This window comes from Zalophus californianus, chromosome 11 (genome assembly GCF_009762305.2).
Source record: "Zalophus californianus isolate mZalCal1 chromosome 11, mZalCal1.pri.v2, whole genome shotgun sequence".
Taxonomy (NCBI): Eukaryota; Metazoa; Chordata; class Mammalia; order Carnivora; family Otariidae; genus Zalophus; species Zalophus californianus.
Window position 1 is genome coordinate 54,264,548 of NC_045605.1, and position 25,705 is coordinate 54,290,252.

Below are 25,705 nucleotides of genomic sequence, written 5' to 3' on the forward strand. Positions count from 1 at the left end.
ATCTGCCTTCGGCTCAGGTCATGATCCCAGGGTCCTGTGATCGAGCCCCGCATCGGGCTCTCTGCTCAGTGGGGAGCCTGCTTCTCCCTCTCCATGCTGCTCCCCTACTTGTACTCTCTGTCAAATAAATAAATAAAATCTTAAAAAAAAAAAAAGAATTCCCTGAGCAGAGTGGGAGGGCTTTCCAGGGGGATGGGAGCATACGTTGATCGATTATGAAGCTGATTCATGGAGGCACTACTTCTGGGGCTTATAATGTGGCCTTTCCATCGAGAGGCTGTCTCAGCCAAAGGTGATCAAAAGGGACACCCCTCTTCACTCCTGCCTGACCTCCTTCTTCCAGTCCCTCCCCTAACTCAGCACCTCCCACCTGCCTCAAGGCCTCAGGGCCTTGTGTACCCTTCCCTACCCACCCTCCTACCCCTTCCCCTTCAGACCTCACCCCAGGAAGGCTTCATTGCCCTGGTTCCCCACTAATAAGCCCACCATGATCTGTGTGCTCTCATGATTCTTTGCTCTTTAGCCTCAGAGCACTGAGCATCCTGTGTAATCAGATATTTATTTGGGTAGTTATTTAGCAGCCTGTGTCCCTGCTGACAGTGAGCTCCCTGCACTTGGCTCTTGTCCTCTGGTTCACTATTCTTTTCCCAGTGCCTGGCACTGTGATCGGCACATGGTGGGCCCTCAGGTATCTGTGTCCTTCCTCTCTAAAAGGGAATAGCACTACCTGCTACCAGTGCTGTTCTGAAGATTAAATGGGACAAAGCTCTCCAAGGTGCCTGGCCCAAAGTCAGGCCAGCCAGGCCCAGGCCTGGACCTTTCTCTAAGGACCTGCATATTTCTCAAGCCGGTGTGGAGCAAAGGGAGGGGGAAGAGGGTCCTTGTGGGTTGTTGGCAGGGGTCTCCCCTGCTGCGGGGCCCACAAAGGGAGCCTTGTGTGTGGCAGGATGCCTTGTGGGACAGCTGGACCCAGGGCTGCCAGGCCCTGGGCTGTGCTGGGCTGGGCACTTGGCCACAGGCAACCCTCTAAGGACCCTTTCATCTGAGTCCCAGCTGCCACTTGGCTGGCTGGCTCAAAGCCCAGCCGCCTGGAGAGGAGAGGGGCTGGCAGCTTTGTCTCAGGAAGAACAAAGAGTGGGAGCCGAGGGAGGAGGGCAGAGGGAAGCAGCGCTTGCTCTTGGAGCTGGGCCAAAGGGAAACAAGATCTGGTCACAGGCAACACCAAGGAGCTGTTTGAATTCCTTTGTTGCCATAGCATCAAACAAGACAGCATTGCAAAGAGTATCTCAGGCCACATCCCAACACCCACCATGTTAGAGTGGAGAATTAAGCCCCAGAAGGGGGCAGAGACTTGCCTAAGGTGACACACGAATGGCAGAGCCAGAACTAGAACCCTGGTCTCTCGTCGCCCAGAGCTGAAGGACTCTGAAAGAACTGCTTCATCTCTGGGAGCCTTGGGGCCCTCATACGTGAAGTGGGGGCCTCAGATGTAAAGTGGAGGGGCTGATTCCTATTTTGAATGGGGAGGGTCACATGTCCCCATGGATATAAAAGGAAGATGAAGTCCATTTGAGTTGGGCCTTGAGAATTGTTTTCCAGAGAGAATGAGCTATGGGGAAAGGCATTCTGAACAGCATAAACAAAGGCAGGAAGGCATGGGAGTGCAGGCTGTTTCAGGGCAGCCGGGACTGGGGAAGAAACAGGAAATGAAGCTAAAAGCCCAGGCTGCTTTGTCATGTCAGAAGTACCCACTGTCCCTCTGAGTGTCCAGCCCTCCTTTCTGGGGTACAGACCCTCCCCATGGGCTCATCCTGGCTCGTGTGGCTGATCAGCCTGCCGGGATGAGCTGGACTAGGCAAGGGTAATTGGCACGGGGGCTGTGTGGAGCCTGCGGGAGTCTCTCCACCCAGACATGGTGGGCAGTGAAGTCTGCCTTGAGGAGATCACAGCAGCCTCCCCATGCTCGATCCCATTTGCAGAGACATAGTGTTCAAGGTACATACTCTGCTCAGCGTCTTAGCTCTCTTGGGCTGTTATACCCCAAATACCATAAACGGTGTGACTTATAAACAACAAACATTTCTTTTTCACAGCTCTGGAGTTTAGGAAGTGCAAGATCATGGTGCCGGGGGATTTGGTGTCTGCTGGGAGCCCACTTCCTGGTTCATAGATGGCTGTCTTTTCACGGTATCCTCATATGGTAGAAGGAAGGAGCTAGTGAGCTCTCCAGGGGTCTTTTTAAAATAAAAGCATGAATCCCATTCATGAAGGCTCCAGCCTCATGACCTATTCACTTCCCAAAGGTCCCACTTCCTCATACCATTACACTGGGCATTAGATTTCAACATATAATTGGGGGAGAGCACGAACCATATTGCCCATTCGAACCACATCGCCCAGACACAAAACAATCTTCATAGTCACAGAAAGAGAATTTGGGATGAGAAAGACATGGAGTCAACTTGGCTCTGCCAATTACCAGCTGTGTGTCCTTTTAGCTGTTCACTTAACTTCTTGGAGCCTTAGTTCCCCCATCTGTAGAATAAGCCTAAACACTTGGATGGATTGATACAAGTGTCTGTGTTCAGTGTAGGTACTCAGCATATGATTATTTTCTTTCCATTTCCCTCCTTCACTTGACACAGCTGACCCCTCTGCTGGGAAGAATGCCACACAGTCCTGGGCGCCTGGGTGGCTCAGTTGGTTAAGCAACTGCCTTCGGCTCAGGTCATGATCCTGGAGTCCCTGGATCGAGTCCCGCATCGGGCTCCCTGCTCAGCAGGGAGTCTGCTTCTCCCTCTGACCCTCCCCCCTCTCATGTGTTCTCTCTGTCTCAAATAAATAAATAAAATCTTTAAAAAAAAAAAAAAGAATGCCACACAGTCCTCTCTCAACAAACGTCTCCCCCCTTCAAGACCCAGCTTCCATGCCGCCTCTTCCACGAAGCCTTCCTAGATCTCCCAAATTGAAAAGCTGACTTCTCCCTGGAATGCCTTGTGCTTGTCTTATGGTGTTGTCTGGTCTTTTTTATTTTTCTCTTTTATACTTTTCCATGCTCACTGCAACTAATGACATAATGCAAAGATTAAGAAAAAAAATCAATAATCTCCCCTGTCCCTTTCTTTTTTTTTTTTTTAAGATTTATTTATTTATTTGAAAGAGAGAGAACACAAGCACACCCAGGAGTCGGGGGAGGGGCAAAGGGAGAGGGAGAGAGAGAGGGGCGCCTGGGTGGCTCAGTCGTTAAGCATCTGCATTCGGCTCAGGTCATGATCCCAGGCTCCTGGGATCGAGCCCCGCATCGGGCTCCCTGCTCTGCGGGAAGCCTGCTTCTCCCTCTCCCACTCCCCCTGCTTGTGTCCCCTCTCTCGCTCTCTATATGTCAAATAAGTACTTTAAAAAATATATATTGTTAAAAAAAACAGAGAGGGAGAGAGAGAATCTCAAGCAGACTCCCCACTGAGCACATAGCCTGAGGTAGGTAGGGCTTGATCCCAGACTATGAGATCATGACCTGAGCCAAAATCAAGAGTCGGATGCTTAACTGACTGAGCCACCCAGGGGCCCTTCCCCTATCTATTTCTACAACCACTTTACTGATTAACCAATGGTAACATCCAGTGAGTATTATTCTATACCTTTCCAATTATGCTGACATAATTAGATATAAATTTATGTAAGAAGGGGTTTGTTATGTTTATGTTTTTACACAAATGGATTCCCACTAGAGTGCTCTGATGTTTATTTTTAATCACTTAATAAATCATGGATGAATGAATGTAGATCTTCCTCATTCTTTTTTGTTTTGTATTGTTTTGTAGCAAATAAAACCTTTTGTATCCAGGGGCACCTGGGTGGCTCAGTCAGTTGAGCGACCAACTCTTCATTTTGGCTCAGGTCATGATCTCATGGGTTGTGGGATCAAACCCCACATTGTGCTCTGCGCTCACTGCGGAGTCTGCTTGAAGATTCTGTTCCTCTGCCTCTCCCCCTACTCGCATGCATGCACTCTCTCCTCTCTCTCTCATAAATAAATCTTAAAAAAAATCCTTTTGTATTCAGATATAATTTCCACTGTATAGATGCCATCAGATAACTAAGGATTTTTTTGTTTTGTTTTGGACTTTTTTATTAAGTTTATTAAATTTTAATTCCAGTGTGGTTAACATACAGTGTTATATTAGTTTCAGGTGTACAATATAGTGATTCAACAATTCTATACATTACTCATTGCTCATCCTAAGTGTATTCTTTAATTCCCATCACCTATGTTACCCATCCCCTCAACCCACCCCCCTCTGAACAAACCATAAATTTGTTCTCTAAAGTTAAGAGTCTGTTTCTTGGTTTATCTCTCTGTCTTTTTTTCCTGTACTCATTTGTTTTGTTTCTTAAATTCCACATATGAGTGAGATTATATGGTATTTGTCTTTCTCTGACTGACTTATTTTCACTTAGCATTATACTCCCTAGTTCTATCCATGTCATTGCAAATAGCTGAACAATATTCCGTTGTACATATATACCACATCTTCTTTATCCATTCATCCATCAGTGGACACCTGGGCTGTGTCTATAGTTTGACTATTGTAAATAATGCTGCAATAAGCTTAGGGGTGCATGTATCCCTTTGAATTAGTGTTTTGTATTTTGAGTACCCAGTAGGGCAATTACTGGATCATAGGGTAGTTCTATGTTTAACTGTTGTTTTAAAGATTTTATTTGTAAGTAATACCCACACCTAGTGTGGGGCTCCAACTCACAACCCTGAGATCAAGAGTTGCACGCTCTACTCACTGAGTTAGCCAGGAGACCCCTATTTTTAACTTTTTAAGGAAACTCCATACTGTTTTCCAGAGCGGCTGCATCAGTTTGCATTCCCACCAACAGTGCAGGAGGGTTCCTTTTCCTCCACATCCTCCCCAACACTGTTGTTTCTTGTGTTGTTGATTTTAGCCATTCCGACAGGTGTGAAGTGATATCTCATTGTGGTTTTGATTTGCATTTCCCTGATGGTAAGTGATGATGAATACCTTTTTCATGTGTCTGTTGGCCATCTGGATGTCTTCTTCAGAGAAATGTCTGTTCATGTCTTCTGTCCATTTTTTAATTGTTCATTAAATTGTTTAATTGTTATTTTGGGGGGGTGTTGAGTTATATCAGTTTTTTTATGCATTTTGGATACTAACCCTTTATTGGATATGTCATATCTTCTCCCATTCGGTAGGTTGCCTTTTAGTTTTCTTGTTGATTGTTTCCTTTGCTGTTCAGCTTTTAATTTTGATGTGGTCCCAATAGTTCATTTTTGCTCTTGTATCCCTTGCCTCAGGAGACATATCTAGAAAAATGTTGCTACATCCGTTGGCAGAGAAATTACTGCCTGTGCTCTCTTCAAGGATGTTTATGGTTTTAGGTCTCATATTTAGGTCTTCAATCCATTTTGAGTTTTTGTGTATGGTGTAAGAAAGTGGTCCATTTTCACTCTTTTGCATGTGGCTGTCCAGGCTTCCCAGCATCATTTGTTGAAGAGACTCTTGTTTCCCATTGCATATTCTTTCCTCTTTTGTTGAAGATTAATTCACCATATAATTGTGGGTTTATTTCTGGGCTTTCTATTCTGTTCCAAGATCTGCCTCATTCTTTTTAATAGTTACATAGTATTCCAAGGCATCAACAGATCAAAAAATCATGGTTTATTTAATAGTACCTCTAAGTTTCCAATTTTTGATACCACAAAACAGTGATAAACATATTTGTTTATATCTTTTCAGAGCAGTGCTTTTATTTCTTCTTTTTCTCTTTTAGCATTGCTTTTATTTCAATTGGATAGAGTCTCAAAAGTGGGACTATTGGATCAAATGGTATCTACATTATTTTTTTCTAGTAGATATGACCATATTATTTTCTTTTTTCTTTTTTTTTTTAGGATTTTTAAATTTATTTGACAGGAGAGAGAGAGTACAAGCAGGGGTAGCGGCAGGCAGAGGGAGAGGGAGAGGCAGGCTCCCCGCTCAGCAGGGAGACTGATGTGGGACTTGGCAGGCAGGGAGCCTGCCTCTCCCTCTCCCACTCCCCGTGCTTGTGTTCCTTCTCTCGCTATGTCTCTCTCTGTCAAATAAATAAATAAATAAATAAAATCTTAAAAAAAAATAAATCAATTAAATTCCTAGCTGATGTTGCTGTTTCTGACCATTAAGAAAGTGAATATTTGGGGCACCTGGGTGACTTAGTTGGTTAAGCATCTGCCTTCAGCTCAGGTCATGATCCCAGGGTCCTGGGATGGAGCCCCAAGTCCGGCTCCTTGCTCAGCGGGGAGCCTGCTTCTCCCTCTCCCCACTGCTCATGCTCTCTTTCCCTATCTCTCTCTCAAATAAATAAATAAAATCTTAAAAAAAAAAAAAGAAAGTGAATATTTGGGTCCCAGATCCATTTGAGCTCTACCCTATAGTCAGGCCTTTTCAGGAAGACTTTTCTCCACCCAAAACCAAGGAATAAGACAAGTGTACCACGTTCCCCTTTGAAAGAAGGATTATTTTATCATTTACCTCTTGTAGTCTCTGATCCAACGTCCTACCCTCTGAGTGGCCCAGAGTTTGTCTCCTACTTTCTCGCTCTCTTTTTTTAAATTGTGCTTCGTGTTATTGCGCTTCACAAATAATGTGTTTTTTACAAACTGAAGCTTTGTGGCAACCCTACATCAAGCAAGTCTATCAGCACCATTTTTCTTTCTTTTTTTTTTTTCAAAAGATCACCATTTGGCCATATTTTTATTTATTACATATACTATAAACATATGCTACCAAAAAAAAAACACTTTTTTTTAAGATTTTATTTATTTATTCATGAGAGACAGAGAGAGAGAGAGAGAGAGAGAGAGAGGCAGAGGGAGAAGCAGGCTCCCAAGGAGCAGGGAGCCCGATGCGGGACTCGATCCCAGGACCCCGGGATCATGACCCGAGCCGAAGGCAGATGCCCAACCATCTGAGCCACCCAGGCGCCCCAAAAAAACACTTTTTTAAAAAATTTAACCATCAAGAAAGTGTATAGTGTTATAAATACAATGGCACAGGTTCATATTTTATTTCAAATTGATTTGCTTACCACCCATTTCAAACCATTAATAGTGAAATGTTACTTAAGGATAATTAAAAATTATCTATTTGCATTATTAACAGTAAACAATTCCAACAAATTAATAAGAATTAACCATGTCAAATATTAGTATCCAAAAACTGGGCTTTCACAGAAATAATTATATAAAATATAGCAGCCAATTACAGTTTACTTTTATCAGCACCATTTTTCCAACAGCATTTGCTCACTTTGTGTCTCCATGTCATATTCTTGCTATATTTCAAACTTTTACACTATGACTATATTTGTCATAGTGATCTGTAATCAGAGATCTTTGATGTTACTATTGTAATTGTTTTGGGGTGCCACAAACCATGCCTATCTATATAAGATAGCAAATTTAATCAAAAAATGTTGTATGTGTTCTTTTTTAAAAAAGATTTTATTTGTTTGTTTATTTGAGAGAGAGAGAGAGCACAAACAGGGGCGGTAGCCGAGGGAGAGGGAGAAGCAGGCTCCCCGCTGAGCAGAAAGCCCAGAGTGGGGCTCGATCCCAGGACCCCGGAATCATGACCTGAGCTGAAGGCAGATGCCCAACTGACTGAGCCACCCAGGCGCCCCTGTTGTGTGTGTTCTGATTGCTCCCCTAACCAGGCATTCCCCCATTTCTCTTCCACGCCTTGGGCCTCTCTATTCCCTGAGACACAACAATATTGAAATTAGGACAATGAATAACCCTACACTGGCCTCTAAGTGTTCAAGTGAAGGAAGAATCTCATACCTCTGACTTTTATTTTTATTGTTTTATTTTTTAAAAGATTTTATTTATTTATTTGACTGAGACACAACAAGAGAGGGAACACAAGCCGGGGGAGTGGGAGAGGGAGAAGCAGGCTTCCTGCTGAGCAGGGAGCCCGATGTGGGGCTCGATCCCAGGACCCTGGGATCATGACCTGAGCCGAAGGCAGACGCTTAACGACTGAGCCACCCATGCACCCCATCATAATTCTGACTTTTAAACCAAAAACTAGAAATGATTAAACTTAGTGAGAAAGGCTTATTGAAAATTGAGATAGCCCAAAAGCTAGGGCTCTTATGCCAAACAGTTAGCCAAGGTGTGGATACAAAGAAAATGTTCTTGAAGGAGCCTGGGTGGCTCATTTGGTTAAGCATCTGACTCTTTGTTTTGGCTCAGGTCATGATCTCAGTGTTGTGAGATCTAGCCCCACATCGGGCTCCATGCTCAGTGGTGAGTCTACTTGGAATTCTCTCTCCTTCCCCCTCTTCTCTCTCTCTCTCTCTCTCTCTCTCTCCTTCTCTCTCTCTCCCTCTGTCACAAATAAATAAATAAATACAATTTTTAAGAAAAGGAAAAAGTTTCTGAAGGAAATTAAAAGCGCTACTCCATTGAACACACAAATGATAAGAAAGAGAAACAGCCTTATTGCCGATATGGAGAAAGTCTGAGTGGTCTGCATAGAAGATCAAACCAGCCACAACATTACCTTAAGCCAAAGTCTAATCCTCCAGAGCAAGGCTCTAACTCTCTTCAGCTGGATGAAGGCTGAGGGAGGTGAAGAAGCTGCAAAAGAAAAGTCTGAGGCTAGCAGAGTTTGATTCATGAGGTTTAAGGAAAGAAGCCATCTCCATAACATAAAAGTGTAAGATGAAGCAGTAAGTGTTGATGTAGAAGCTGCAGCAACTTATGGAGAAGATCCAGCTGAGATAATTCATGATGGTGGCTATACTCAACAACAGATTTCCCATGCAGATGAAATAGCTTTCTATTGGAAGAAGATGCCTCTAGGACTTTCATAGCTACAGAGGAGAAGTCAGTGCCTGGTTTCAAAGCTTCAAAAGAACAGGATGACTCTGTTAGGAGCTAATGCCGCTGGTGACTTGAAGTTGAAGCCAATGCTCATTTATCATTCTTAGAATCCTAGGGTCCTTAAGAATTATGCCAGGGGCGCCTGGGTGGCTCAGTCATTAAGCGTCTGCCTTCAGCTCAGGTCATGATCCCAGGGTCCTGGGATCGAGCCCCGCATCGGGCTCCCTGCCCTGCGGGAAGCCTGCTTCTCCCTCTTCCACTCCCCCTGCTTGTGTTCCCTCTCTGGCTGTGTCTCTCTGTCAAATAAATAAATAAAATACATATTTTTAAAAAAAAAAGAATTATGCTAAAGCTACTCTGCCTATGCTCTACAAAGCCTGGATGAGAACACATCAGTTTGTAACATCCTGGATACTTTAAACCCACTGTTGAGACCAGGTGCTCCAGAAAAAAAGATTCCCTTCAAAATATTACTGCTCATTGACAATGCACCTGGTCACCCAAGAGCTCTGATGGAGATGTATAATGAGATGAATGTTGTTTTCATACCTCCTAATACAACATCCATCCTGTAGTCCGTGGATCAAGGAGTCATTTTGGCTTTCAAATCTTATTATTTATGAAATACATTTCATGGGGTGCCTGGCTGGTTCAGTCAGTAGAGAAGGAGACTCTTGATCTTGGGGTTGTAAATTCAATCCCCACATTAGGTGTGGAGATTACTAAAAAATAAAATCTTAAAAAAAAAGAAACACATTTCATAAGGCTATAGCTGCCATAGAGAGTGATTCCTCTGATAGATCTGGGCAAAGTCAATTGAAAACCTTCTGGCAAGCATTCACTATTCTAGATACCATGAAGAAATTTGTGATTCATGGGAAGAGATCAAAATATCAGCATGAACAAGAGTATAGAAGAAGTTGATTCCAACCCTCATGGGTAACTGTGAGGGGTTCAAGACCTCAGTGGAGGCAGTAACTGCAGATGTGGTGGAAATAGCAAGAGAACTAGAATGAGAAGCAGAGCCTGAAGATGTGACTGAATTGCCATTATCTCATGGCTACTCGTGGATGAGCAACAAAAGTGGTTTCTTGAGATGGAATCTACTCCTGGTGAAGATGCTGTGAAGATGGTTGAAATGACAAAAATGGATTTAGAATACTACATAAGCTTTGTTGATAAAGGAGCAGCTAGGTTTGGGAGGATTGACTCCAATTTTGGTAGAAGTGCTACTGAGGGTAAAATGCTATCAAACAGCATTGCATGCTAGAGACAAATCATTCATGAAAGAGTCAATCCATTTGGCACACTTCATTGTGGTCTTAATTTTGAGACATTTTCACAGCCACCCCAACCTTCAGCAACCACCACCCCGATGAGTCAGCAGCCGCAATACTAGGGCAAACCTTCCACCAGCATAAAGATTATGAACTCCATACTGTTTTGCATAGTGGTTGTATTGTTATCGAGTCAATTTTTTATTGTATTTTTTAGAACAGTTTTAGATGTATAGAGAAGTTGAGAAGATAGTACAGAGAGTCTCCATATACCCCACACTCAGTTTCCCCTATTCTTAACATATTTCATTAGTATGGTACATTTGTTACTGTTAATGAACCAACGTTGATATGCTATTACTAACTAAAGCCCACAGCTTATTCATATTTCCTTAGTTTTTACCTAATGTCTATTTGCTGTTCCAGGATCCCATCCGGTATTCCACATTACATTATATTTAGTTGCTATGTCTCCTTAGGCTACTCTTGGTCGTGACAGTTTCTCAGGTTTTCCTGGTTTTATTTATTTTTATTTATTTTATTTATTTATTTATTTGACAGGGCACAAACTGGGGGAGCAGGAGAGGAAGAAGCAGGCTCCCCGCTGAGCAGGGAGCCCTACTGGAGGCTAGATCCCTGGGATCATGACCCGAGCCAAAGGCAGGCACCCAACTGACTGAGCAGATTTCCCTTGTTTTAATGACTCTGACAGTTTTGAGGATTATTGGTCAGATATATTTTGGAATTCCCCTCTATTGGAATTCGTTATTTGTTTTTCTCATCAGATTGGGTTTATGGGTTTTGGGCTGGAAGATCAGAGGTAAAGTGCCATTTTCATCACATCATACCAAGGGTACTTCCTATCATCTTGATGTTGACCTTGATTACCCAGCTGAAGTACGGTATGTCAGTTTTCTTTTTTTCTCCCTTTCCATACTGTCCTCTTTGGAAGAAAGCCACCATGCACAGACCATACTTTAGGAATAAGGACTTACGCTCCCCCTCCTTAGGGCTATGTTTTAACAAGCAAAATAACCCACACAACTGGTATCTTAGCTCTTTTCATCGGTGGTCATGCTTTGCACTTTTAGCAGGTGATCTTAAGTGGATAAATATTCTACACTTGCCACCCTAGCTTTTGGAGCCTCACTTTCCTCATTTGTAAAATGGGGGTTTGTTGATCCTTCACTCCTAGGTCTGTAGAGAGTAGAAAGTCTCCTGCTGTCCGTGTCAATTCCCTCTGCCTCCCCCGTTTGGCTGTCTGGGAACCCCCTCCGAGAGAGGGTCTGTGTCTGACCTAGGGTCTAACCGCATGCTTGGCAGAGCCAAAGTCAACCCCGGCCTCTAACCACAGCGTGAGCCCACTTTGCCCCACCCGGGGGCGTGGAGCAAAAGTGTACTTCCGCCAGCCAGGCTCAGGTACCGCGCACGTGGCGGGGCTGGGCGCCCAGCCACCTGCGGGACCAGAACGATGAGTCTGAGCTCGGTGCCCCGCTCCCTGCGGCCCAACCAGGCCTCCCCCTCCGCGGGCCAGCCAGCGGTGAGTGCGCAGCCGGGAGGGCGGCTCTATCCTCGCGCTTCTGCAGTCTTTCACTCCTTTCGGTGTCCCCCGTGCGTCCCTTCCTCGGGGTCTGAGGCCCCTAGCTTCTGGCGCGCCCCTGGCTGGGCGCTCTCCTCTAGCTAGTTCTGGCTTTGACCTCTACTTCCGCCCACCCGTGCCCGTTCCGCCCCCCCCCCCCCCCCCCCCCCCCCGGCTCGGACCAGCCTCTCCTCCTTGCCCCCTTTCCTGCCTGGCCGCCTTTGTCTGTCTCCTCCCTCTCTGTTCGGTCTTTGTTTCAGCTGTTTTCTGTGTGTCTCCCCTCAGTCCCCTGGCTTGTCCTCGTCCACCGCTCTTCCGCTGCCCCTCCTCCTCCCGTGTTTGGGAGAAGACTCAACGGAAGGCTGCGGGACTCTCATTCCCTCCACCCACCACATCCCCATCCTCTCCAGCCTGCTCCTTCCCCTGCGGCAGCGTCCTGAGTCCGCCTGCTCGCCTGCCCCCTCCCAGGGCGTGGTTGAGGGGAGTTTGCGGGGTGGGGGTGGGGGGGGGAGATCCGGAAAAGGCCCAGTGCACTCCAGGAGCAGAACATTCTAATCTCTCCTGGGCTAGGTGCCATCCTGAAGACTCCTGGAAGGCAAAGCAGATCCAGCAGGGGGAGACTGTGGCTCTTTCCCATAGAACAATGATAACGTCATTGTGGTTGGCTGTTGACCAAGGCAAAGTCACCTGCTCCGTGGCAGGGCCGCCCTAGGTGCTCAATAAATGAATTCCTGAGCAAGAGAGGGAGCCAGCATGGTGCATGATGCCAGGTAGGGAAAGACAGGCTTTTATCAGAATACCAGGCGCTCCTGTAAATCAGTGCAGCAGGTAAGCTCCAGTCAATTGGAATTTATTGAGCAACCTGGTGTGCTGGGCCCTGTAGTAGGTACTGGTGACACAGAGAGGAATCTGGGATAGTCATCCCTTCAGGAACCTCACAGTCTAGCGGGGGATACAGATGAACAAATGGAATTACAAGAGATAACTGCCATGACGGTGGAAATACAGGGCCCTGGAGGATCACAAGCAGACAACCCATCTAGAAAGATTTCTGGAGGAATTAACTTGAAGGATGAGTGGCCTAAGTGAAGGCAGTGTGGGCAGCAAATGAGTCAAGTCCTGGAGGCAAGGGGGACCAGCCTGCTCTGGATGGGTGGGGGCAGAGTGATTCTGGTAGTTGATTTTGCCAGGGCTGCAAAGGGCCTTGTAAAACCTATTAAGGAGTCTAGAATTTACCTGGAAGGGGATGTCAGGTACCTGAAGTGTTCGATGCAGGGTGTGGCCAGATCAGATTTGCACTTCAGAAGATCGACTCTGGTTTCAGAGTAGAGATTGGATTGGGGGAAGGGCACTCGAGGAGGCAGAGAGCCATGGAATTGACCAGAACTGAGAATCACCGGGACTTGGTTATGATTACCTAGGTGGGAGGAGGTTGAAGATACGAGCAGACTGCAAGATTACAACCTGGATTTTGGCCTCAGATGACTGAGATAGGGAACAATGGAAAAGGTGAGGGTTGTGGGGTGGGGAGAGATCTAGAGAGGCTTGGGAGACATTGGAGTGACTCTCCTAAGGGTGACCTCAGGAAATGTCTGAAGGTTTGACAGGGGGTTTGCATGTGTGTGAGAGCTAGGTCTGTCTGATTCATCCCTGTGCCCTCAGGGCCAGCACTGGCCTGACACCCAGCAAGGGCTGCTAAAGATCATGTTTCCCCCAGCCCATGCACACAGGGCCTGAGATAGGCTTTCCTACCCAGGAATGTTTCCGCAGCGTTACTGGGAGGTAGAAAAGGTGGGGAAGAGCGGCCACGAAAATGGGCAGGTGGTCAGAAGAGGGGTGGAAAAGAAGTCTTTGTTTGCTAGAAACATATTGCAGTATTTGTGGATGAGGTAGGAGGTCTGGGATTTCCAAAGAAACTGGAAAATTTTGGAAAAAAAGGAGGGGAAAGAGAGACAGAATTAAGAAGCTGAGGAACAAGACTGAGGCCTTGTTTGGTAAACAAAGAAACGGGCCTAAGAATATCAGGACAGGAAGCTATTTTGTGAAGCATCTGGAAATGAGCTTCAGAAACAACATTTGAAGTGATCGGATTCATTGGACTTCCAGAGCTGGAGAGACTTAGGAGTTCACTTCGTGCATTTTGCCTTCCCTATTTCATAGATGACTAGGCGTAGGCCCACAGAAGAAAGTGAGCTTACCCAGGCACATCGCTACTTACTGGCTGCGGTGGGACTGGATGTTGGGAGGGGTAGGGCACCCATCCACCTCCTGGAGTCACACTGATAGGGGTCTGATTGCGGCTCTGACCTAACTTCCCAGCTGTGTGATCCATCTTTCTGAGCTTTCCTCGCCTGTAATATACAGACCTCAAGAGCATCTGTGAGCTTTCAGGGCACAGGCATGATGATAGCACATCCGACCATTCAAGGGTGAAAGTCTGCGACTTTGCATTTAACTGCCTGCTTCACAGAGCCACCTCAGGGTTAACCGAACAGCCTTGCTAAGGGGCCTTTAGGTTTACGGGAGAAAGAGGAAGTCACAGGTTCTCGGTTAATTTTTCTCCCGGCTGTATGGTTTGGCTGCTGTCAGAATGCTTCCCCTTGGTCTCCCTTCTCTACTCCAGCCAGCGGAACTGTCCCCCTCCCCCCTAGGAGCTGTTGCCATGGCAACTCAGTTCTTTCTTCCCAGCCATTTGGCTGCCTCTGGCTCTCTTTATTCCAGTACTTGAATCTTAGAGGTAGAGCCCACAGTCAAGCTGAGAACGAAGTCACACCTAAATGAGAACCCAGGACATTCCTGAACCCTGTCACTACTCTTGGTTCTGCAGTGACCTGTGGCAGAGTCTCCGGGACAGAAATGCAGTCTCCCTCTGAAACTGCCCCAGTCTTTTCTGTGGCTGCGCCATCACACCCCCTCAGAAACCTTCCCTGACAACCTCCAACACACATCCATCCACACGATGAGCTTCTGAGTCTCCCCTCTCGGCGCCTGCACATTTAAGCCATCTGTTTCCCTCTCTCCTCTGTGAGCTCCTTGAGGGCAGGGACTGCGTGCGTCCTCCTCTGCTCAGGAGGAGGCTTGAATGTAATAGGCCCTCTACATTTTCTGGAATGAATGAGTAACTAAGGGAATGAAGAGTGGAGGTATTGAAAGGGTGAAAACTCGCTGATGTAATGACTAAGAGCGCATGCTTTGGGGTAACGTGGCCCTGAGTTTAAGTTCTGACATCATCACTTAATAGCTGATTGCCTTTAGGCAATTTACTCCAGCTCCTTAATCCTTCATTTCGTCGCCTGTAAAATGAGGATTTAATCCATTCTTCATAGGATTGCTGTGAGGATTGAATTAGAGGTTGAATAGAAAGTGCTTTGCCCAGTTACTAGACTCTGAGGGGAGAGACTGTCCTGCTTTTTCCTCAGTGTTCCAGGTACCTGGCACATACATATTTTATTGACTGAGTGAGTCAATTTTAGATAACCAAAGTTATTCAGGAAGCTGGTTTGGAAGGCTAACAACTAGTGTATCACCTCACATGTAATAATCTGGTATTTTTGTTCGGTCTGTTAGTATTCCCCAAATGCAGCCTGACTCTCAGTCTCTTCCCAGGTCCCCCTCCACTGGCCTGTGGGCATCTCCAGGCAGGCACCACGTGGGTCTTCACCACATCCTTCGTGCCCAGCTCAAGGTTTGGCATAGAGAAGAGGCCTCTAAAAATTCTGTAGACCAGCTAAACCTAACTTCCATTGGCACCACACTTTACAGTTTAGGGGGCAGTTTTATACCCATAATATTTGGTGTTACTGACCTTTTCAGCACCAACAATATTCCTGTTATTGATACCCCCAGCCCATATTTCTGAAAGACATCTATCACACAAATTCCCTTAATGAATCAAAGTCATGCTAACTGCTAATCAGAACTTCTGACCTATATTAAACAAGAATTTGTGGGATGCCTGGGTGGCTCAGTCGGTTAAGTCTGTCTTCAGCTCAGGTCGTTATCCCAGAGTCCTGGGATTGAGTCCCACATCAGGCTCCCTACTCAGTGGGGAGCCTGCTTCTCCCTCTGCCTGCTGCTCCCCCTGCTTGTGCTCTCTCTCTCTGACAAATAAATAAACAAAAATCTTAAAAAAAAAAAAAAAAGAATTTGTGTCCCCAACTCCCACCACAGGATGTGGACCTACAGTAAGTACCCAAGAAATGCTAAAATGCTTCCTGAATGAACGCATGTATGGTTTCTTAGCCTCTCTGAAAGGTTGAAAATGCCTCCCCCCCTCTTTTTTTTTTTTACTATATCTTAGATCTGAACATCCCACCTTGGGGACTTCTGACTTCACAACAGCTCCATATTCCCGTTTTATAAATGAGGAAAGAGGCGTAGAGAGGGAAAAAGCTCTGCCAAAGGCCACAGGCTTTGCAAGCGTGGTCACCGGAACTTGCTTCTACAGCAGGCTCCTGGACGAATAGTTTGTAATATTCTATGGATGAAAATAAGCCACGAGCTCCCCAGAGATGGCACTACTGCTTCACTCTGCCTTCTTGTGCCCTCAGGGATCCCCTGTCGTGGAGCTTAACGTGGGAGGTGAGTTGTACACCACCACCATGGGCACCCTAAGAAAACTCCCGGGTACAAAGCTGGCAGAGATGTTCTTCGGCTCAGCTAAGCCCTGCACGGACGCAGAGGGCCGCTTCTTCATCGATCGCCCCGGCACCTATTTCGGACCCATCCTGGACTACCTGCGTAGCGAGCGGCTGCCCACGCACCACATCCCGGAGGTGTACCGCGAGGCGCAGTTTTACGCAATCAAGCCTTTGGTCAAGCTCCTGGAGGACACACCGCAGATCTTCGGGGAGCAGGTGGCCCGGAAGCAGTTCTTGCTGCGGGTGCCAGGCTACAGCGAGAACCTGGAGCTCATGGTGCGCCTGGCGCGCGCCGAGGCCATGGCGGCACGCAGGTCCCCGGTGCTGGTGTGCGCCGTGCGCACTGAGGAGGATGCGGCGCACTGCGCGGATGCTCTGCGGATCCTGGAGGCCGAAAAGAGGTCGGTTGTCAAGTTCGGCCCTTGGAAGGCGGCCCCGCAGGTCAAGGACCTCCTCGACTGCGTGAAGATGGACATTACAGCCCAGGGGTACCAGGTATACTATGAACCGTACTCCGGGAGGACATTACGGGCCAAGTATTTCAGTTACTTTTATACATTCGTCTTCATCTGGTGGTGATCCCCCAGGGGGCGGGGACAGTTTGTTTTGGGTTCTGGTGGGACTTATGAAATTAAAAGTTGCCTTCAAAAGACGTCTTCCTTTAATTTAAAACAAACAAACAAACAAACAACCACTTCCAAGGTGGTCTATGAGGCTTGCCCCCCAATAATTATTTCCCTGTTGAGGATTTTCCACTGATTGCAACTGACTCCACTGTGCTTGCCTAGTGAGGTGCAGCTACTTCCTCTTTAAAGCCTCCCCTACCTGCCAGACCCTTCCCTGCAAGTCCAAATGGCAAGGCTGAGATGAGTTGGAATGTTTCAACAATCCTTCGGCTGGAGACGGTGGATGATAACAGGAAGATAACAGAATACCATGAATCTAGATAAAATGATCTGAAAATGTAGTCTGCCCAGGCTCAGCATGTGGTCCAATCCTCTAGCCCTATTATACGCCTTCCTGAGGAAGATGCCAAGTTCATACCTGTAGTAGATGCCACTCCTTCTCCCTCTCTCTCTCCCACTCAGATCTCCTTTTCCAGGTGCAGTGAGCTGTCTTTTTCTCTAGGGCAGTGATTCTCAAAGTGTGGTCCCTGGACCAGCAGCATTGGCAATACATGGGAACTTCTTAGAAATACAAATTCTCTCGCCCCCACCTCAGACCTACTGAATCAGAAACTCTGAGAGTTGACCCAACAGTCTGTTTTAATAAGCCCTCCAGGGGTGATTCTGATGTACCCTAACTTCGAGACCTGCTCTAGAAAAGAACTGCCGTCTTCTTGTGTGGAGGTACAGACAACTGAACCCTCACCTCAAGGAGGAATCAACTCTGGTGCAGTTCCTGTTCTGGTGCTCCTTGTGGGATCAGGCTGAAGTCAGTCTTCATCTGACACCACATTCTTGCTCAGCATTCTCCCTTTGCTGTATACCCTACTTCTCTCACTCTCCGTCCCCTGAGAGCACATCCTCAATAAACCACTGGAACAAGAGTCTCTGTTTCAGGTTCCGCTTCTCAACCAAAGACAGTAATGCAACTCTAAGGAGGACACAGGTAGACATCATCCTTCTCCAAGTCCAGGTCTGGGATAGATGGCCCCCTTCCCCCTTCTTGCCTAGTAGGGTGACCAGCCGTCCTCAGTTCCCTGGGATTGAAGATCGAGGTTAATTTCCAAGGTTTAAGGAATTACTACTGTCAGGGAGTTTCAGATTTAAACATAAAATTGCTCAGAACAGTCATTGTCAATGACTGTTATAATTCAATAACCACATCTGCTTGTATATTTTTTCTTTCCTTTTTTAAAAAAGATTTTATTTATTTGACAGAAAGACACAGCGAGAGAGGGAATGCAAGCAGGGGGAGTGGGAGAGGGAGAAGCGGGCTTCCCGCAGGGCAGGGAGCCCAATGTGGGGCTCGATCCCAGGACCCTGGGATCATGACCTGAGCCGAAGGCAGACGCTTAATGACTGAGCCACCCAGGCGCCCCATGCTTGTATATTTTTTCTTACTTTCAAAACTTTTTTCATGTTTTCCTTTTGGTATTTAATATGGCTGAAAAAATTTTATTTTTTTATTTTTATTTTTTTTTTTAAAAGAGATTTTATTTATTTTGAAAGAGTGTGTGAGAGAGAGAACACAATCAGAGAGGAGGAGAGGGGGACCAAGGGAGAGGGAGAAGCAGACTCCCCGCCGAGCGGGGGGTCCGATGTGGGACTCGATCCTGGCACTCCAGGATCACGACCTGGGCCGAAAGCAGTCGCTCAACCAACTGAGCCACCCAAGCGCCCCTGAAAAAATTTTAAGTAAAAAAATTCTGAATGTCTCTTTGAACTTTTTATCATGAACCAATTCAACATTATTTATCAAGAGCCTGAAAAAAAGTTTATACTCTTTGATCAGTAATTACATTTATGAGATTAGATTCCCAGGAGACACTCTGTTCTGTAAGATCTAAAGAGGATTGCTTAAAGTCTCAATTTTGTGCATTATGTAAAGGTCAATGTCCTCCTCAAGATTTCTGTACAGTCCCAGAGGGCTTGTTATCTTATGGTCAGTCCTGGTTCTTTGCTCCTACTGGATTCATGGGTCATCTAGATGTCTCGGGATTGTTTTTGCTGTTCAACACAATGCTCACCCAGATTGAACACACATATCTTTTTCTTAATTTTTACAAATGCTACTCTCATGAGCTATTTGTGCACATAGCAGACTGTGGCAAATACAGGCACATAAAGGGGAGGGAGTTTACCAGACAGAAATGCAAATAACTTCAAATTGGGTGTTGGATGCATCTCTTCTTAAAGTCTCAGTCACCCCCATTACTAGGGGCTTTTCACTAGCAGATTGTATTTGTTTCCTATTCTTTCTTCCCTCCCTGTTCTTGCCATGCTTCTCTGTAGGTGGGAGTAATCTTCCCACCCCACTGACTTCATCCTTGGCTTCATGACTTAATCTGGCCAATGGAATATGCGGTGAAGTAACTGTGCCAGTTCTAAACTCAGGCTTTAGAAGCATGCCAAGTTTCCATCAGCCCTCTTGTGTTCTTGTCATTTGCCAGGAGAAGACCACGTTCCAGTTTAGCTACCTCTTTCATTGCTTTGGCTTTAGCCTGCAGGCATGCCCTTAGGATCTGATCTTCCTGAGCCATTTATCAAATTATTTTATTAAACAAAGGCAATTTCAATATTCCCTCCCCATTCCCAATCCATAACACAGTTAAGATAACATACTATTTTCATCCCACTTAAGTTATAAAAGCAAAACAATGGGAAGTCAAGCATATTATATTACATCTATATAATACAATGTTATGCAGTGATTAAAATTATATTTATAGAAGCTTAAAATTATTGGGGAGGAGAATACTCATTTAATTCAATGCAATTTAATTTAATCTATGCTCCAAAAAAGGATTTAAGGTGGTGAGGCTTAAAGGGCTATGAAAAAAAGAAATAGCCAAAAAGATACAAATTAGAAGTACATAAATGAAGGGGACACTCTAGGTTGTCCACCCAATAATACCATCTCCTCCCTTCCCATTTCCTAACAGACAAAGCAAAATAGAAAACACATTAATAATGTTCAAAAAACTATCTCTGGACATTTGTAGGGGTACATGATGTTTTTCCTAATCCATTAGGATTAACTAAAGAGAATTACAGTCAGAGGAGGAAAACCTAAAAATGAATAGTTAATATAACTGTCATTTTAATCCAAAGGAAAACACAAAGATTGAAACCTGTGAAAGTGCCCTCATTGAGGCACCCTAGTCCATAGCACTATGCCAGGTTTTCAGGTCTCCGTTGTTCTAGAGCCCTCTTTTTTTTTTTTTTTTTTAATTCTCTATTTTCCCATCCTTTCCTAGTCCCCTCCCCCATCCATTTCTGCTGTGTTCAGTGTCCTGGAAAGCTGGTCCCAAGCCCCTTCCTGGTTGTCCAAAGACTTGGAAAGTGTTAGCATGGAAGATCAGTGACAAGAAGGCCTGGGGAGTTGGTGTGTGGATGGACCTCTTGGAATGGTGAAAATATTTGTGTTTCTTACAAATGCCCACCAGAGGGCATCCATTCTGGAAGAGGCTCTCAAAAAAATAAATGGACACAATGATATAACCTGGGGATGTCAGTCAGCCTCTTTTTCTGGCTCCCCAGTGCTTGCTCAATGGAATGATGAAAAGGGTGGCCATGATAGCTATGCATGGGCTCTACAGTATAGATTTCCTCTCACCAGGGCTGGTCTGGCTCCTGATGGATGTCCAACAGCAGACACCAACACTGAGCCCCTGTGGGATGGCCGGGGGGGGGGGGGGAGGGGGGGACTAGACACTTCTTAGTGATAGGTTGATTGCACTGCAAATCAGTTAGCTATACTACTCTGTAAGAAACTATTGGGAGTAATGCTGACATTTCTAAGCAAATGGCGTTGACAGCTTTGAGGATGTTTGCAAAACTGCTTAGGGGAGGGAGGAGATTTCCTTACTTAGAAAAATTTAAATAAATAATAGTCATAAAGATAATAAAGCTGGCATCACCCATCAATCCTGGAGGTATTTCAGGACGATGAAAAAAATGTCTCCCACTGGGGTGCCTGGGTGGCTCAGTTGGTTAAGCATCTGTCTTCGGCTCAGGTCGTGATCCCAGGGTCCTGGCATTGAGCCCTGTGTCAGCAGGGAGTCTGTTTCTCCCTCACCCCTTGCTCATGCGCTCTCTCTCTCAAATAAATAAATAAATAAAATCTTTGTTTAAAAAAAAAGTCTCTACTGGGTTGGAAGGCAGATTTGTTTCCTGACCAGTATAATAAAATCTCTCTCCAGGGGGCAGGTTTGCTAGCATTCCTCTTTTGAGATTGAGGGTTTCCTACACTCAGTGTTTTTCATCTGTGTTCCAGATCTATTGTGCATTGCATTTACCTGTATCACCTACATTGTGCTTGGGGCGGGGCAAAGGGAACCAATGAAAACATGAAGTTCATGCCACCTGCTATGCTGTGAACAATAAACTATCTGTGCTGAATCTATGGAAGTATGGCAAATCTACACTAGGGACTGTCTGACCACATGACAACTTCCTGATCCCCAAACTTAATGCCTTAAGGCTATAATCATTAATGATTTCTCACAAAACTACAGATTGGGCAATTCTTCTGGTCTTGGTTGGGCTCCCTCATGTGTCTGTGGTCAGATGGTCGATCACCTGAGGTGGGCTGGTTTAAGATGGCCTCAGCTGGGTCAACTTGACTTGTTCCATCTGGTCACCCAATATCCAGCAGACTGGGTTGGAATTATTCTCATGGCAATGGTAGGGTTCCAAAATCAAACAAAAGGTCTAGAGAATGTGTCTGTAGAAGGACCTGAGGCCTAGGTCGAAAATTGTCACACTGTCACTTCTGCCACTTTCTATTGGCTAGTCACGAAACCAGCCCAACTGAAAGGATGGAGACAGAGATTCCATCTCCTAATGGAAGCAGTTTCGAAGCTGCATTTCAAGGGGCATACATACAGAGAGGGGGAATATTGGGCGATTTTTGCAATCATTCTACCACACACTGGATCCTTTCCATCAGGGAAGGAGTGGTGATTTATCTCACAGGAATAGATACATATTCCAGATTCGTATTTGGCTTTCCTACTGCTATAGACTGGATTTGTGTGTCCCCACCACCACTCCCCCACCCTGCCCCAAATTCATGTGTTGAAATCCTAACCCTCATAGTCATGGTTAATACAAAGTCAAGGTGGGGCCTTTGGGAAGTAACTAGGTCACGAGGTAGAATCCTAATGAATAGGATTAGTGTCCTTATAAAAGAGACCCTAGAGAGTTCCCTTGCCTCTTCTGCCATGTTGAGGACCCAGTAAGAAGACAGCTGTCTATGAACTAGGAAGTGAGCCTTCTCCTGACAGTAAATCTCTCTGCACCTTGATCTTGGACTTCCCAGCCTCCAGAACTGTGAGAAATAAATTCCTGTTGTTTATAAGCCACTGGGTCTATAGTATTCTTTTATAGTAGCTTAAAATCTATCTATCTATCTATCTATCTATCTATCTATCTATCTATCTATCTATCTATCTATCTATCTATCTACCTACCTACCCTCCTACCATCTTCTACGGTTCTGTTTCCCTGGAGAACCCTGACTAATAAACCTAACTGCAATGTTTTTCTCAGCCCTGCTCTGCATGGATACCTTATGCATTTTCATGGTATTTCATACATTGCTTTGGGCTAAGGAGCTTATTTTTTTTAAATATATTTTTTAAAGATTTTATTTATTTGACAGAGAGAGACACAGCGAGAGAGGGAACACAAGCAGGGGGAGTGGGAGACGGAGAAGCAGGCTTCCCGCTGAGCAGGGAGCCCGATGTGGGGCTCGATCCCAGGACCCTGGGATCATGACCTGAGCTGAAGGCAGACGCTTAACGACTGAGCCACCCAGGCGCCCCTTTAAGATATTTATTTATTTTTAGAGAGAGCATGCATGTTCATGTGCGAATGGAGGGAGGGGCAGAGGGAGAGGGGAGAGGCAGACTCCATTCTGAGTGTGGAGTCCCATGTGGGGCTCAATCTCATGACCCTGAGATCATGACCTGAGCCAAAATCAAGAGTCGGACACAGAATTGACTGAGTCACCCAGGCACCCCCTAAGGAGCTTATTTTATGATGAAAAATTATAGCAAAGAAACTCTTGGTTTTGCTAGGTACCCCATCACCCAGAGGTAGCTGCTATGATAAAAACAGTGTATGACCTTTTGCAGACTCACTTATGGGGCTGGCCAAGAGATAACACATTGTGAGTTTGGGGTGCTGTTTTACAGATTTGTGGTATATATTTTATACCAATAGCTAAAATATAGTACTGTTGCCCCCACAGTTAGAATACATAGGTCTGGGGATTAGGGGGAGGAGGTAGGAGTGGTTCTTGTCATTTTTACACCTAATAATTCATTTATGAATTCTTGTGTTCAGAGGGTTTGGAGTATTTAGTCCCCAAGGAAGGAACAGTTCCACTAAAGAACACTGTCATTGTTCCATTACATTATAGCATGTAATGAGACTGCCCCCTGGTCATCTGGAGCTCTTTTTGCTGAGCCAACAGGCAGAGAAGGTGTTATTATACCAGTCTGAGTGAGTAACCCCAATTTCCAAGGGGAAATTGGGTTGCTGTTATACAATGGAGACAGGGAAGACTCTGTTTGAAGCTCAAGGGATTCACTGGGGTACCTCATTCTATCCCCATGTGCAATAATGAAGGTCAAATGAAAATACCACCAATTCAATAAAGACAGTTTTTCATTTCAACATTAAAGAATATGGAATGTTTGGGCGCCTGGGTGGCTCAGTTGGTTAAGCGACTGCCTTTGGCTCAGGTCATGATTCTGGAGTCGGGGGATCGAGTCCCACGTCAGGCTCCCTGCTTGGCAGGGAGTCTGCTTCTCCCTCTGACCCTCTTCCCTCTCGTGCTCTCTATCTCTCATTCTCTCTCTCTCAAATAAATAAATAAAATCTTAAAAAAAAAAAAAGAATGTGGGATGTTCTTGTTTGTATACCAGTCCAGCCCCAGTTTCTCCCTGTATGCAGTTTACTTTCAATATAAACTAATTTTTTCTTTCATTTTAAAAAATTTATTTGAGAGACGGTGCGTGAGAGAGCACAGATGGGAAGAAGGGGGCAGAGGGAGACAGACAAGCAGACTCTCTGCTGAGCAGGGAGCCCAACTCGGGGCTCGATCCCAGGACCCTGAGAGCCAAAGGCAGATACTTAACCAACTGAGCATGCGCCCCATGAATTTTCTTTCATTTTCTAAGTGTACCAAACTTCCTGCAGCCATATGTAATAATAGCAATGTTAGTATTTTTTATAATTGATGCTTAGATGCACATTTAATGTCCCTGAAATCAGGACACATCTTAAGATTGCAGTTGGCCAATTGTTCATATGTAGACTGGGTCATAGGAGTTCATGTCACCATCACTTCCCTTGAGCTCTGCCTCTGTCATCTTTGATGGCCATTTAATGAATCTTCAAAGAGATTACCCTGTAATTTGCATTGAAATGAAAAGTTTTAATGTGTGCAGAAAGACGTGGAAACACAGCAGCAGTATGATGTAGGATACAAATCTGTAAGTAAGTTTAAAAACAGCTCTCTCAGTAAATATACATAACAAATCTAAGCAATAAGAAACCACTGGTTTTAATTTTAGGGTTTTTTTCTTAATTCCTAATTTCTCAATTCTCCTATTTCTTAACTGTTTTCTTAATTTTTTATGTGTTACATAAAATAATGGTTTGTGTTACAATTGCTGGCAGCTTAGATCTGATAGGATGTGGCAATGATAGTAGTAGCTGCTAACATTTACCAAAGGCACTGTTTGTAAGGGCTTTTTTTTTTTTTAAAGATTTATTTATTTGACAGAGAGAGACAGCGAGTGAGGGAACACAAGCAGGCAGAGTGGGAGAGGGAGAAGCAGGCTTCCCTGCTGAGCAGGGAGCCTGATGTGGGCCTCCATCTCAGGACCCTGGGATCACGACCTGAGCCGAAGGCAGAGGCTTAATGAATGAACCACCCAGGCGCCCTGTGAGGGCTTTTCATTTCACTCGACACATTTGTATATGTTGTAGTCTCTGTGCTCTGGGATGCCTTTCTTTCTTTCTGGAAAATTCACTATTTTGGGGGCACCTGGGTGGCTCAGTTAAGTGTCCCACACAATTTCTGTTCAGATCATGATCTCAGGGTCTTGAGATCAAGCCACGTGTCTGGCTCCGCACTGGGCATGGAGACTGCTGGGGATTCTCTCCCTCTGCCCCTCCTCCCGTCCTCCCTCGCTCACACTCTAGCTCTCTTTCTCTCTCTCAAAAAAAAAAAAAAAAATCATCACTATGTTTTTTTAGGATTTTATTTATTTATTTGAGAGAGAGAGAGTGAGAGACAGAGAGCACAAGAGGGAAGAGGGTCAGAGGGAGAAGCAGACTCCCCGCTGAGCAGGGAGCCCGACATGGAACTCGATCCCGGGACTCCAGGATCATGACCTGAGCCGAAGGCAAGTCGCTTAGCCAACTGAGCCACCCAGGCGCCCCATCATCACTATTTTTAAAGCCAGAGCAAAAATCATTTCCTGTGCACTTCCATGAGGCATTGCAGGAATGGAAAACTTTTCTTCCCTTCTAGTTTCTTTGACTGGTCTAATAATTAAATTGATAGAAGACAGGACAATAGGAAAAAACACAAATTTCATATGTATAGGAGCCCCAAAGACATG

At 45.4% G+C, this 25,705-nt stretch overlaps 1 protein-coding gene across 2 annotated transcripts; it reads left to right on the forward strand.

The window, feature by feature from the left end:
• The first annotated feature begins 11,588 nt into the window (after positions 1-11,588).
• KCTD14 (potassium channel tetramerization domain containing 14) lies at positions 11,589-17,355 on the forward strand. 2 transcript variants are annotated; one of them, XM_027579920.2, is made up of 2 exons: positions 11,589-11,719; positions 16,059-17,355. In XM_027579920.2, the coding sequence occupies exon 2, from the start codon at positions 16,270-16,272 to the stop codon at positions 16,975-16,977; it is 708 nt and encodes a 235-aa protein (XP_027435721.1). In that variant the 5' UTR covers positions 11,589-11,719; positions 16,059-16,269; the 3' UTR covers positions 16,978-17,355. The 2 variants fall into 2 exon arrangements, with proteins under 2 accessions (XP_027435721.1, XP_027435720.2); XM_027579919.2 differs by having other exon boundaries at positions 11,621-11,719; positions 16,309-17,351.
• Positions 17,356-25,705: the final 8,350 nt, after the last annotated feature.